Raw genomic sequence first — 15,294 nt, 5'->3', positions numbered from 1 at the left:
CAAGTCCCGCCTTACTGTGCTGTGATTGGGTAGTACTCGTTATTTCGACGCGTGATTGGATGCCAGATGTGAGCGCGCATGGGACGGATGATCCCTCGCTATGTACACATACAAGAAATTTCACTTCTTTTGTTGCCCTCAATGTACTTACACAGAAATACAATACAGCTTGAAAAAGGGGGCAACTGAGCTAACCAAAGGTACACAAACTAGGTGAAAGAAGATAAATATATAGGCTATAAAAAGTAACGTCATATGAAATATAATCTAATGCCTTTAATTGATAAACAATACAAAAATGAACAACATACGATGTCTACATACAAGTCAGTCTTATTTGTTATTTGTTTATAAGAATAGGCAACAAAAGTAATAATGCTTTGATCTTCTAGTTGGTCTTTATTTTGCATTGTATGTCTTCATTCAGTGCGACAATTAAACAGCCATAATGCTAAAATCGTTTAGGCAGCATCGGCTCTGGAAAAATGAACTCATATGGGTCATACATTTGCATTAGCGCAAGTAGAAAAATTAATTTAGGTAATACCCCTATAAGTGGCATTTTTCATAATACAATGTTAACAACTGCAGATGAATTAGGCTACCTATAAGCGATTTCATGCACGGACCGGCCCTTTTGAGACATAAATACTTTTTTATAATGCTAATGATAGAACCAGTGCTGTTTGTGGAGGATACCAACTAGTTAGTTTGAATGTTAATGGGATTTTTTACAATTATAAAATACACTACACTGACAAGCACAAACTGTATTATATTTTAATTGCAGAGATTTGACTTGTTTTAAAGTCACAATAACAACATTGTTCTATTAACAGCAGAAATTTTTTGTGGTGTTTTTTGCTTTTTTTTAAACTAGTTCTCATTTCCAAAGCTAATTTGATTTATAATTGTCTGCATCATTCAGAGAAAATATGTCCTGTAGTATGGAGCATGATCACTTTTCCTAATTTTAATTTTTATTTCAAGGTTTTAGAATAGTGACTTCATTTTGTTTTTTGGTGGAAATTTAGGAAAACATGTACATATGTATATATCAAAGATTTATTATGGTATTATCAATTATTTCCAAACTCCAATACCATTGTTCTCCCGCTTACATTGTGTATTTCTGCCCTCCACTGTCAGTGTTACAACTTGCATGTTATGTTATGTTTCCCATTGTAGCACAAAGACAATATTTTCTCATAAATAAATGTATATTTTACTTTTATATTTAATCTTATCTAATCTTAAATCTCTTTAATTTTAAGCATAAAGTCAGTAATCATGGCTGCTTGCTCAAATTATGTCATTCTAGTGACAAAATATGAATGTGTGGCAAAAGATGGAGACAATTTAGTGAACGATTCACATAAAAACAAGACAAAGATCTTCAGCCATGCTAGCAGATTTTTATAAAGGCTGTACTTGGGTACGAATGCTAATGTCAGCATGCTAACAATAGCAATGCTAACTTGCTGATGTTTAGTAATGTATAGCATGTTCAACATCTTAGCATGTTAGCATGCAACACTTGCTAATTAGCATTGAATACATACAGCTGAGGCTAATGGGAATGTCAATAGTTTGCAGATAAAATTTTTATTGTTTTTATGCTTTTTAGCTGTTTTTATATTGATGCTTTTACCTTGTAGCACTTTGAGATTTGCCTCAAGTGTAAAGTGTGTTATAAATGAAATATATTATTATTATTATTTTTATTATAATTAAGACCTGATGTTGACCATTGATGAAAAGTCAGGGGATCGAGAAAGTTATTATTTCATCCTGAGGGGAACAGGGTCTGCACCAAATTTCATGGCAACCCATTGAGCTGTTGTCTCAGCATAATTTGTGGTTGTATGTATCTTCCTAACCAATTACCAGCCAACATGAATCTCTGTAAAACAAGTTAATGGATGTCAGAGTAATTCTGCCAATACAGTACATATGCAGAGTTAGTTCATTTTTCTGAATAAAAATATTGGAAAGGGTTGTTCAGATAAATCATGGGAATATACCTCCACATTCATACTGCAACAGTTGTAGCAAAAATGTGAATTTCATGATATTCGCTTTGTAGGATATGATTTGAGAAACAGGTTTCTCTGTGACTCCACATTTTTTGATTTTGAGTCACAGAGACTATTTATAGCTTGGCTATCTAGAATATTTTCTACAAATACTAATTCAACTGGACAACAATCCAAAAGTGTTGTGCTATAAAAATACCTTCTTATCAAACTATAATAATTAAAAATATGATAGCCACAGAATGACTTCAACAGCAGTGGGAAAAGGACATAAGCCCTTTATTTAAGTAAAGCAATCAGTACCACAATTAAATAATACTGCATTCTGAAGCTTATGTAAGTAAAAGTAAATAAGTAGTACAATGTTGTGATTTCACATTTGTATATTACTTTGCATTAGGACTGATGTGATTTACTGTAAATAACAAATTTGTCAACATACAGCTGATTTTCAGCCCTTCAAGGAATAGTTCAATATTTTTGAGAGACACACATATGTTTAACTGTTTCTCCCCACCCCCAGGCTTTATGCTAAGCTAGGCATGTCCTAACTCCAGACCCTTTTCTGAGTAAGGAATAATTAAACATTTTGTAAAATGCAGTTATTGTCGTTCTTTCTGTGAGTAAGATGTTCAGATTGATATCAATCTCATGTCTATGAGAAGAATAGAGCTGGAGCCAGGCTATGGTAAGCCTAGCTTAGCATAAAAACTGGACGCAGGGGGAAACAGCTAGCTTAGATATTTTCAAGTTTTCAAGAGTTAAAAAGTATTTACCAGTCAATATTTGGTTTTATGGGGAGTTATGTGCTAGAAATAGTTCTTGCTGAACAACAGCCTTTTCATCACAATGAGGGTGCCAGGTTTGGTGCCATCGTGCCTGTACAGTGCCTGTCCAGTGCTCACCGACCATATTTGCCAATCCACGCAATGGCCACAGATGCTGCACAGAAATAGTAAACTGGGCTTATGAATAACAAGATACCACATGTCATCAAGAAACAGTTCCAGCACATAACACCCCTAAAACCACAAATTTTCATTTTTACATTTCTGTTTCTGTACATGTTAGCAAGCTTGATACACTGTGTTTATTAGTGAGTTTTAGACATGAAAGTAGCTGTATTTTTGACTGCTTCCAGTCTTTATGCTAACCTAGGCTAACCACGCTCTAATTAACACATGAGATTTATATCCATTTTCTCATGTAACTCTCTGAAAGAAAGCAAATAAGCGAATGGAATTTCTCCAAAAGTTTGAACTATTTCTTTACAGCACTGATAACTATTGGAAAGGAAGTGAATAGGGGTATTTCCAAAAATGTTCAAAATGTTCGATTACAGGAGGGAAATAATGTGAAAGAAAACACAGACTCGTCACTTGTCTTTACTTAAAATACAACAAATGAGAAAGGGTTGTTCACGTTCCCCCTTATGGAGGTCCAAGGCATTACCAATCAAGCCATGATAAAGCAATCACTACAAATCAAGCACAGAGAAAGATTTAATGTACAGAGTTAAAGATTTGCATCACTGAGTGCATATGAAAATAAAATTATCTTTGAAACCTACACATTTCTATCATCACACTGGCTAGTTTAAATTCTAGCAGTGCATCGTATTTATATTTGCATGTAACAACGTTAGTCTAGTTACTACAGCTCTCAGGTTAATGTAGTGGAGTAAAAAGGATATTTCTCTCTGAAATGTAAAAGTATAAGGTCTCACAAAATGGAATTACTCACATAAAGTACGTAAAAGCTAGTATACTAAATGTACTTAGTTCCTTTTTATCTCTAACTAACCCAAAACTGCATTACTCCTTCAAAACACAGCCATTTCATCTCTTATTGTGTTAATCTTACAGCTGTTTTCTCAGAATAAAATATAGTCTTATTTTCATTGCCACTGTATACTGATGTACATACTGCTCTACATGTCATTTATGAAATGGTTCAGCTTTGAAGAAACATTGTAAAACTGACAGAGAAAGGCTTATCTCACATGACACTGTATGATTGTTTCTGAACATCAAGATGTGCGACAACAACATTTGTTTTTCACTGAAGTCGATGCTACTTTACAGGAGATGGGAGCTTATCTATTATTGCCAAAGACAACTAAAGTGCATGCTGCTTTACCCACTAACTCAATGGCTTGTACAGTAATTCATAAAACATACATTAATATAACACTTAACCCTATAATACCTATAGGGTTTGCAGCACAATGTGTTAGCATTTTATTCACTTGTATACAAAGTATACAATCATCACATTTTTTAAACAAAGTGCTATAAGTAACCAAAAAAATCTTTCAATAAATCATTTCAGTGTCACATTCAGCCACTGATGATATCACCTTGACTTTTAAAAGGGCAAACATATACTCATATATATGTTTTCAACTAAAACTAGTACAATTCCATGAGTTAATTGACAAATATAGAAGTTTAGCATTAAATTTGGCACTTCTTTGAGCTACCCTCAATCACACAATGCATCCACATCCAGTGAAGAACTACTATGCATAAAATCCAGAGTATCTACTGAACATATTGTATATTTGTGCGCTATATTTTCTGTATATAGAAGTCTGCAGTAAGCGTAGGCATCCGGCCCTCTGGAACCTCTGAAACTTTGTTGTTGAAGCTGCTCTCCCTGATTAATGGGATTTGAGGGAGCTACTGGGCTCTATATCTAATGTTTAAAGTTTATGAACCTTTTTTATCTATCCTTTCATTTGTATTTTCCTCTTCATCAAATACATCCTGTGTTAGTATCCCTGACTTGTACATGATGGTGATGCTTGCCAGTGCCAGCTGTATGGTATCATAACCCTTTTGTAAATTGTACTTTATTTGACAGTGGGGCCACGTTTTATAATGTGTTACTAATGCAATAAAGCATTTATACGAAAGACTTTTGAATTCTCAGGTTGTGGGAAAATCCCTTAGCCTGGTGAATATCCTCCTCCAGGTATAAGTGTCCTCTTTAATAGTGAGACTGTCCTTCCATTAAAAACAATAGAGTTGTTTGTTCAAATACCTTTGAGAGCAAAGGCAGCTGTTACTATAATGTTGTCATTGGATAGGTTTGAAGGGTGCAGGTCAAGCGTCTGACTTTGACACAAGTGATTGCAGTTTGTTTCCCATTTCCTAGGAGTCACTGTTGCTTTGTTTAAACCAAAATTCTCTTGACATAGGTTCCCTAACCTTGAGAAATTGGGTGCTTTTGACCTAAATCACAGTATTTCCACACTAACAAAGTCATTTTGTCCCTGAACATAAACAAACATTCACCACAGAGGCGGCAGATCAGGAAACATCATATGAATTATTTTACCAGTGATTTTAAAAGTGATTTCTGACAGTTTCAGAAGGCACTGACAAATTATGTCATCCTGCCGGAATGGGTGCAAGACCAGAAACACTACTAAGGGTTGTTTTAACGAACAAAGAGAAATTATGTAATTTGATAATTAGTCTGGAGGACTTGTTGACCTTTCTCCCTCCATTGGAGAAGAGAAAATCATGACCCTGAAGCTGGAATTCTACAAAGTTCTACAAAGACATATTTTAACATTTTAACATCTCTGCAGATCTAAGCAGAGAGGAGCGTCACCACCTTCGAAACCACCTAAGACACGGTGAAGTACCCAAAATCTGTTACCAAATAAACAACAACCAAGCACATTTTCTTTGAGGCAGCTCTGAGAAGTGTGTTCCAGCCCTCACTTTCTAATAAACCATTAAAATTTGCAGTCCCTTTCCAGAAGGTGGTCATTGTGCTAAGAGCTATTTCAAAATAGAAAATATATTTTTGCTGGAAGATGACATAGTGCACATCAAATTGTTTTTTCTTAATCTTCAACCCAAAATGTTGTCAATTTTACTGACCTATTAGCTATAAATAAATTATTTATTAACATTAATAAAGCAATTAGTTACAATGTATAAACCCTTTACAAAGAATTACTTTTTAAAAAATGGTTTTTAAAAGGGTTAATCAAAGAAGTCTCTTAGGACAAAAAACAAAACAAAAAAAGTCCTTTTGAACTGCTTTTTTTTACTGATCAATACTAATAAGTGATTTATTAACAAGCATACCTTATATGAAAGTGGCAATGAAAAACGTTAATCCAAGAACTCTGTTCGCTATGTGTTTGACAGTCACATAAAACCACGTTGCAGTTATCCCAAGTCCAATCCCAAGCTCAAAAAATACAGGTCAAGTTCAAATCTGGTAGCTAAGCAGAAGTGCATCAGGCAGAGTACAAATAATACAGTCACTGCAATACTGGAAGAAACTGATAAGCTTTGGATAAAATGATCGCTTTTTATACACTATGTAGAAGGTTTCAAATGATCAAACCACATTTGTTGGATTGATCTCAATCTGCAGAACTCAGTGGCAGAAACTGTTTTTGAAGTTTTAGACCTAAGAGTCTCGTCAGCTTTGGCACTGGTGTTTGAAAGCATGTACAGTAATGTACAAAAGTTTTATGTGTGGAAAAAAATCTGTAAAGTAAGAATGCTTTCAAAAATAGACATGTTGATAGATTATTTTATATTTATCAATTAACAAAATGCACAGTGAGTGGACAAAAGAAAAATCTAAATCAAATCAATATTTGGTTTGACCACTCACTGCCTTCAAACAGCATCAGTTCTTCTTGGTACACTTGCACAAAGTCAGGGATTTTGTAGGCATATCGTCATGTGTATGAGTTACACCAAACAGGTGCTAATGATCACCAATTCAATATGTGAAGTGAAACAGAAACCGCTGTGAAGGAGGAATCCAGCTGGGTGAGGAACAGCCAAACTCAGCTAACAAGGTGAGGATGCTGAAGACAGTTTACTATGGCAAGACTGAGCACAGCAACAAGACACAAGGTAGTTACACTGCATCAACTAGCTCTCTCCCAGGCAGACATTTCAAGGCAGACAGGGGTTTCCAGATGTGCTGTCCAAGCTCTTATGAAGAAGTACAAAGAAACAAGGAACACTGAGGATTGTAGATGCAGTGGTCAGCCAAAGAAACTTACTGCAGCAGATGTAAGACACATCATGCTTACTTCTTTTCACAATCTGAAGATGTCAGCTCAGAGTTGCAGAAAACGGTGGGACCCTGGTACACCCATCTACTGTCTGGAGAAGTCTGGTCAGAAGTGGCCTCTATGGAAGACTACCAAAAAGCTTTCGACATGGAAACAAGGCCACACAACTCCACTATGCACAGAGGGAGCAGTACAAGCATGAGTGTCTGCAGGTAGCAGTGAAGCTTGATGTAGGTTCCTTGCTAGTTTGGGGCTTAATTTCTGCAGATGGAGTTGGGGATTAGGTCAGAATGAAAGGTCTCCTCAATGCTGAGAAGTACAGCCAGATATTTAGTCATCATGCTGTACCATCAGGGAGGCATCTGAATTGGCCCAAATTTATTCTGCAGCATGACAACGAGCCCAAACAAAAGTCATTAAGAACGATCTTCAGCTTAAAGAAGAACCAGGAGTCCTGGAAGTGATGGTGTGGCCCCCACAGAGCCCTGATCTCAACATCATCCAGTCTGTCTGGGATTACATGAAGAGAGAGAAGCAGCTGAGGCTGCCTAAATCCACACAAGGACTGTGGGGAGTTCTCCAAGATGTTTGGGCCGACCTACCTGCAGATTTCCTTCAAAAACTACGTACAAGTGCACCAAGAAGAACTGATGCTGTTTGAAGGCAAAGGGTGCTCACACCAAATATTGATTTGATTTAGATTTTTCTTCTGTTCACTCATTTTGTACTTTGTTTTTCCACACCCACCAACTTTTGCACAGTACTGTACATTGAGGACTTGTATATGGAATGAACAGTTGGTTCATTAACAGCACAATGAAACACAGAAAAGAAACCTACAGCTTCTGCCAGAATAATTTGACCATCAATTACAATTTTTGGAATGTCAAAATGCTCTTGATAAGCAATAATAAAATATTGTCTTTCACATGTGATGATTACTAAACTTTATATAGTTAAGAAAAGTTAAGTTCTTGGACAAAAATCAAAATAGGAATGAATTGTTTAAAATGAACTTGTCTTGGGTTAGAGGGCAAACGTTTAGGCTAATGGCACAAACAGTAGCCAAACAATTGAGAACATTAAAATTCAGTTGATACAAGAATAATAAGGCATCCAATGATGCTTTGCTTTGCATGTAGTTCAGAGCAACCAAAAATGTGTTCTTTACAAAACTCAAGCCCAAAATGATTAAAATTGACCAAGCCAGTTCATCAAGGCTGCCATGACCCCCGCAATTTCAGGGGTAAAAAGAAGCTTGTTGTTAAAAAATAAGGCCTCAGTATGCTATAAACAAAAATAAACAAACTTTTTTATCTGGAACTTTTTTTTCTGATGCTGAGATTGTTGGTGAAATAAAATATTATCTCCAATTGTACAATTCATCACATCCAGACTACAAAGACACACAAAGCACAGAACTCTTGAAAAAGATGGGCGTGGCAGTGGGATGATTTCAAGGGGATTCTGTGATGGCAGGCTTTTTGCCCGCCTTCAAGTGTGGTCATTTGTAACAAGTATTAAACACTTTTCACACTGTCAGACAAAATGTTTTACAACCTACTTCATTTGAAGCATACTGAGGCCTTCAAATGAATGAAAGCATCAACACATTTTACAATGGATTCTTGATTTGTTGGTGATTGATGATTTGTACATGTACGCATTGAAAGAAATCCTTGAAAAAATGCTCTTCCCCCTTCCCACCAGATTAGTAGACAAACAACAGATCTCTTTTTTCTTTTGCCTGCTGTGAAGCTAATAACATCAGGGCTCCGGGACGCAGAGTATTTAGAAATTATGCTGAAAGGGAAGTGGCAGCAGGGCGTATTGAGTGAACACTGAAAATAGAATTTAAATTTATTTTATAAAACGAGGTGATCAGTGATGAGTTGACAAGTTCTCAGAGAAAAACTCACGACTGGCAACAATTTGTTTCCTCAAAATGAGGAATTATGATCATAAGCTTTTAGGCCAAGTCGTCATTCTGACATCACACAAGCTCAAGTGGCTTTCCAGCACAACGTACAGTATTTACAGTTATTACATATTATTATGACTAAACAACAAAAAATAAGTTAATAAGTATATTTAACATAATCTGTTGAAAGATACACCTACATACTGTTCTATAGTTAAGGTGAGGTTTATGTGAAACTTAACAGAGGGTGTATTTGATTGTGAGGAATATATCCAGCTACAGAGTATGTTTCAAAGATTATTCAGTTGGTTAGAGTTTACTATACTAACTGGTGGTGTGTGTGTGTGTGTTTGGAGGTGGGGAGAGGCTGCATAAGTACATTTCTTCATCATTGAATAAAGGCTTTTAAAAGATTTATCTTCCTAGACATCTTCATAAAGAAGGCAGTACAGCACATGGGTTAAGATGCTTGTTGGTGATTGTTGTTGCTGTTTTTTTGTTGTTTTCTTGAAATCACAAGAAAATGATCACACGGTCTTGAAATTAACAAGCTTTGTTTTTTCGTGATCACAAAATCATTAGACGAAACTGGTGGTAATTCAAGTATGATTAGCGCCTCCAAGCCTGAATCGTGGTATTCTTCTGGAAAATGGAGGATAGCTAGCTCTGAGTTGCGAGTGATTAGCTGCCAATAATTATCTTGAGGTCTTTTTAAAAAGTGAGGATAAGATGGAAAGTTAGATTGACAGAAAATGACTGCTGCATCATTCTGTAATGTGGACACTGGACTGGACTGTCATGGTCCAGCTGATCTACTTTCTAAATGATCTGTATTGAAGACAGAATGAGATCACAGATACAAGCAACCTAAATAACCCCAGGATGTCTGATCACACTCTGAAAGACAGGGTGAGGCACTCAGACACAGTAGAACCATTGCTCATACACATCAAAAGGAGCCAGTTGAGATGGTTCAGGCATCTCGGACAGAGTTTGTCCAAGTGGGGGGGGGGGGGACTTCAGGGCAGACAAAGAACACGCTGAAGGGAATACATATCCCATCAGACCGGGGGATGTGTTGGGATCCCCCAGGACTAGCTGGAGGATGTGGCTGAAGACAAGTAGAAGGGAATGATCTATGACAAGCTAACACAAGGTCACACTATACAGTAAACCAGCTGTTTCCTACCACAGGAAAACTATTTCTGCCACTAGTAACACCATTAGGAATATTATATTAGCGAATGCTTAATGAAGCTACTCTACTTATTCACTACCAAGGGCACACTATGAAACATTTTCACATATTATAATACACAGAATTTTTCTGCAGCTGTGGTAGACTTAATGCTGGATTACCAAACAGGCAAAGCAGTCAGCTGCCCAGGGCCCCGGACTCTGATGGGCCCCTAAAAGCCACAGATTTGCTGTGTGATGACAACTTTGCCACTTTTCTGGGAATACCGGAATATGAGCTGCGAAAGCACTATATCAACTGACGTGATAAGGTGGGCCCAAGTTATAAAACCACTTTTATAAATATTTTTAAAAATAGATCACAAAAATGTTCTGTGATCACGAGCAAACAAATGGTAAAAAATAATTACTACCATGGCCTTTCAACCTTCCACAGCTTTACTTCACTCCTGGCAGCAAATAATAGGGCATCAGTTTAGATGAGTGGTGACTTTCTTTGGTTACAAACAATAGGGTAAAAAGATAGTCCTCCTATTTTGTTATGCTCCCTGCAATATGTTGAGGATTGTGACCACTGAATTGGTCTTTCCTAAAATATTAATATTTAAAAGTTTCAGTGTGTTTAATCCTTTTCCATCAGGAAATAAATACTTCCTCATCATTTATCTTTCTTCAGAAAATAGGCCCAGTCATCCTCACACCTAGAAAATTGCATACCAGAAGAAGAAGGTGGTCAAAGTCAAGATAAAAGCTGGTCAAGGCAACAGGGAGGTACAATAGTTCTATACAAACTGAGATGTTTTTCCTAAAAGATATTCCTGTCTGGCTCAGACAAATGGTCCTTTGTCACACCCTCTCTATGGGTATTTAAAGGGAGATTTAGAGTGTAAAGATGCGGTGCTATGGAAACTCTCATGATGTCATGCCTAGTTAATCACTATAGACATTAAAAACATTTTGGGCCTGCTATGATGCCTCTAGTAGAGGTGGTAATGCAAATCTCCAAGAAAAAATGTACCACATGTAGGTGCAGGCCAAAGAATGTGAAGTAGTGTTATTTCCTCCACCAAGTTAATTATTTCTCTATGGGCAACACATCAGTGTCTGGTATTGTGCTTACACCACGGCCACTTACCAAAGGAACAAGTGTAGACTTTAAGGCAGTACTTAGGTACACCGATGCTTTGGGCTAAATGCTAATATCAACATGCTAACATGCTCAAAGTGACTGTTAACGTGATGATATTTAGCAGGTATAATGTTTACCATCTTAGTTTAGCTTAGAGTATTAGCATTAAACAACAAAAATCGTAACTGAGGCTGATGAGAATATGAGAATTGGGTTTACTGCTAGGTGGGTTTTCATATACAAGGAATTTGCTTTGATGTTTGGTCATTAGTTTTGCAGGTATTTGATCATAAACCAAAGTTTATGTCAGTCAGAGGATCACCAACTGGAGGGAACATGAATGTGTGTACTAAAATTTGGGAAGTATCAAAGATGTTCGGGTTATTAGGGATATTTCACTGGATAAATAAAAACTTTAACCAACTGGTGGCACTATGAAAAGTCAGGGAATTACCAGAATCATTAGGATTCATAGTAAAGCCCTGTTGGTGCATCTGGTGGACTACACATGTCTGTACCAAATTTCATGACAATCCATCAAAAAGTTGTCAAGATATTTCAGTGCGGACAAAAGTGATGGACCAACATACCACTCGACATTGCCATTCATACTGCAATGCAAAACAATTGAGCCCCAGTGTAAATTGTCATCAGATATATGGTTATTTTCACAAGTGAGTGAACTAGTAACTGTTGCTATGGTTTCCACTTTCAGATGATACTGAGTAATGAAGCTGTTCTGGAGGCTCATGGAGAACCAACACGTCACTAAATAAGCTGCTGACTGGAACTCTGTTTGAAATGTGCCAGTCATGCAGGAATTAGCACTGACCTTGGCTATGGTATAATCCAAAGTATTGTGTTCATGGCTAAACTGGAGATGAGTTTGCTGAACTTTCTCTGAGCACTGGTCTTGCACGGTCACAGGGAATATTATTTTTTCAAAAGGTTTTGCCAGCTAATATTAGTGATGGTTAAAACATTTATTTCTGTTAATTCTAACACAGTTATTTTCATTCTTCTCCTCTCCCTCCATTAGCTGAGGCAAGTAGGAAACTGCCCAGTAGTCTCTTTCACATTTTCAAGCTTTTCGCATTTTGTTTGGCATTTTGCTAGCGATCTACAAAAGTAAGCCTAGATTTCACTTATAGCTTCAGAAGTTAATCATTTCTGTTAAAATTTTATTGCAGCATTTAAGTGAAAATATTAAATTAGTAACATATATATACAGTCAAATATTTGAAACAAAAAAAACAAAAGACCTAAGCCTGACCATAACAAAGAATAAATTGTCAGCCAATTTGTGACTGAGCATGTTCATTTCACTAACAGACTTTGTTTGTTGTTTCAGCAGAGATTTGTTGTTAATGTTCCTAAGGTAATTCTAGTGAATTGATGCACCCATCGACATCAGCGTGACGGGATCTGTAAAATTACCCTATTTGATCCTGAACTATTCCTTTTCATTTTAACGTCGACACAACCTGTCTGTGTAGTTTTAATAAAGTGCCTTCAGAGTTGTGCAGATTTAGTAACCCAACTCAGTTTGTGTACATATTTAGAAGGTTCATATTTACAGAAAAAGCAGAGATGAAAGGTTTGAGATAACCTTAGGGGACTTTTAGCATTTAGCATTTGCATGTTGACTGTTTTTAGGTTTTAGGTTACATCACTGCTACCGGTGTGAGAAAGCTTCCCCAAGCACATCACTCTTATTACACCATCACGTGTCGTACATCATACAGAAGGTGGACATAATATCAAAAACACCAGTTATCATTGTCATAAAACTTCATTTCAAACTAACTTTATAAGGGGATAATTTCATTCTACAGTCACTTTTATGGCTATGGTTTGTAGTGTTGTTGCATGAAGGTATCACAGCATATATTTTTGCTTGCTGTGGCTTTTACGCAGAGCTCAACTCTGGTGAACACAAATATGTACCGTTGACCAAATGTAAACCATCTTGACAGTGCTAACTGCCCTCACAGTCGGGTGTCTATTTTTGAAAACACATTTATTTGGGTTTGGTGATAGCCTGCACTTCAAAACTGCAGCCTTAAAAATGTTACATAAAAATGACTATGTTTGTGTTGTATCAACACATCTCTGACACCAATTAAATATTAGAATCTTAACAAATGTTGTATTTCTCACACCTATTGTAGCTGATAATATGTGCTCATGATTTTATGTCCACACACTGTATTTGTTCATGTATTGTTCAATCTAACTTACTGCATTCTGAGAAGTTGTTTTGTTTTATAGAACCTACATTTTGTTTGTTTTTTTTCTATCTCTTCACTACAGAGGGTTATGTTTTTCTGTTAAGTGTAATTGAGTAGTGTCCATTCCTTGTTGTCTAGACCCTTGTCTTCATTCCTTTATAGCTCCTTCATCCTCTGCTCCTTTCCATCCCGCTTCTGAAACTAGACGATGTCTGACTCCACCACGCATTGCTCAGTATACTCCTTCACCAGCTCCACGCTCAAGGTGTTGTGGCAGAACTCAGCCATGGGCTTCCAGAGAGGTGGATCCAGGAACATCTGGCACATCACGTGACCCTTCAGTGTGGCAGTGTGGTGCTGCAGGTGGCACAGGAACTGTTGCCGAGCCAGGTCCAGGTCTTTACCAAACATGTCAATGTTTAGGTAATACCTGGTTTAAAAAAAGTGGACCAGTTCACTGATTGTAAAGTATTTCTTATTCTGAAAATGAATAACATAATAACTTGCACTCTTAAATACTATGTGTAGTTTCTAATAAAAGAGCAACTCTGTTACCATCCAATAGTACAATCAAAATATGCTATAGTAGATAGCAGTGTACTTCACTACGCTGTACACTTTCTTATGGACAGCCGTTGTCCCTGACTTAACTTGCAACATCTGCGTGGCATTAAATGAATAAATAAAGAAAGGATAGTTACCAGTCTTCTCCAATGGGCACCCTGAAAGGGAAGGTACAGAGGCTGGCCACAGTAGGGTTGGACACATCATCCACCATCCAGTCAATGTCCTTCTTCAGTAGGATAGCCATGTTACTGGGCAAAAGCTTGAATGGCTGCCAGTCTTGAATAATGGTGCCATTGGGAAGGACCCCCTGCATCAGGTCAGTGGTCAGATAGAGCCGGTGGATAGTTGTATGGTCGAGATGCACCGGGGGAGGGTCGGAGAGGGAGGTGGACAAAGAGGATTGGATGTCTTCACCCAGACCAAGTTCAGACAGGCGAAGCTTGAGGTCTTCAGCTCTGAAGCGCACCAGCAGAATACCCTGTAGACAAGAAAGCCAGTGTCTGAGCTGATGAAGAACTAAAACACTACACAGACTTTAGAAGTCTGCTTTTGTTGCTGGTACCTGCTTGGTTATGATGCGATACTTCTGGAAATCCTTGGGTCCAAGCTGATCATCACGGGTCAAGCGGGTTACTTTGACCTCTGGGTACTTGGACTTGACCAGCTCACAGCAAAAGCGCAGCAGAACGCCTGCGACACCCTTGCCTCTTTCCTGAGGGGCAACACGGAGGCCTTCCACCAGCATTGTCTCTCCGTCGTCAATCACGCACACGGACTCCAGAGCGATCTGCCAAGCATCGAAGACGATTCAGGTTCAGACTTAATTGATCTAATTAAGGGCAATTCATTTACAACTTACCCAGTCCATACCCACAACTCAAACATTCACAGGCAAGGTAATTATAACATACATAGGAATACAAGGAAAGAACGAGCAGCAGTATCTAAAATAAAACATTTTTGTATAGTAGGAACATTGTGTTTCAGAAAACAGATTCAACAAACTCCTGACCCTGAGCTCTGAGTTGATTAAGCCCGGGAAGGGGCTGATCAGAATTAGTTCAATCAAGTCTGCATATGTTCAGGGTATTTTGCATTTTATGAAGTACTGTCAAAACACATCAAGACTAACTGCAGCTAAAAGGCAGATTGCA

General features: G+C 37.5%; 1 protein-coding gene across 2 annotated transcripts in view; it reads right to left on the bottom strand.

Annotated features, from left to right (window-relative positions):
- Nucleotides 1-3,520: 3,520 nt before the first annotated feature.
- nat16 (N-acetyltransferase 16) overlaps nt 3,521-15,294 on the bottom strand; it is a 38,608-nt gene continuing 26,834 nt past the window's right edge. For both annotated transcript variants that reach the window (XM_038732186.1, XM_038732187.1), the window contains 3 exons: nt 14,703-14,927; nt 14,275-14,618; nt 3,521-14,003 (listed from right to left, as the gene is read on the bottom strand). In XM_038732186.1, coding sequence (XP_038588114.1) covers nt 13,775-14,003; nt 14,275-14,618; nt 14,703-14,927 — 798 coding nt within the window. In that variant the 3' untranslated portion in view covers nt 3,521-13,774. The remainder of the gene's footprint in view (nt 14,004-14,274; nt 14,619-14,702; nt 14,928-15,294) is intronic.

Source organism: Micropterus salmoides, unplaced genomic scaffold (assembly GCF_014851395.1).
Source record: "Micropterus salmoides isolate LMB-PRFRI ecotype aquatic unplaced genomic scaffold, ASM1485139v1 Ms_hic_scaffold_2, whole genome shotgun sequence".
In the NCBI taxonomy this organism is placed as follows: Eukaryota; Metazoa; Chordata; class Actinopteri; order Centrarchiformes; family Centrarchidae; genus Micropterus; species Micropterus salmoides.
This window is presented reverse-complemented; position numbering and strand designations above follow the sequence as displayed.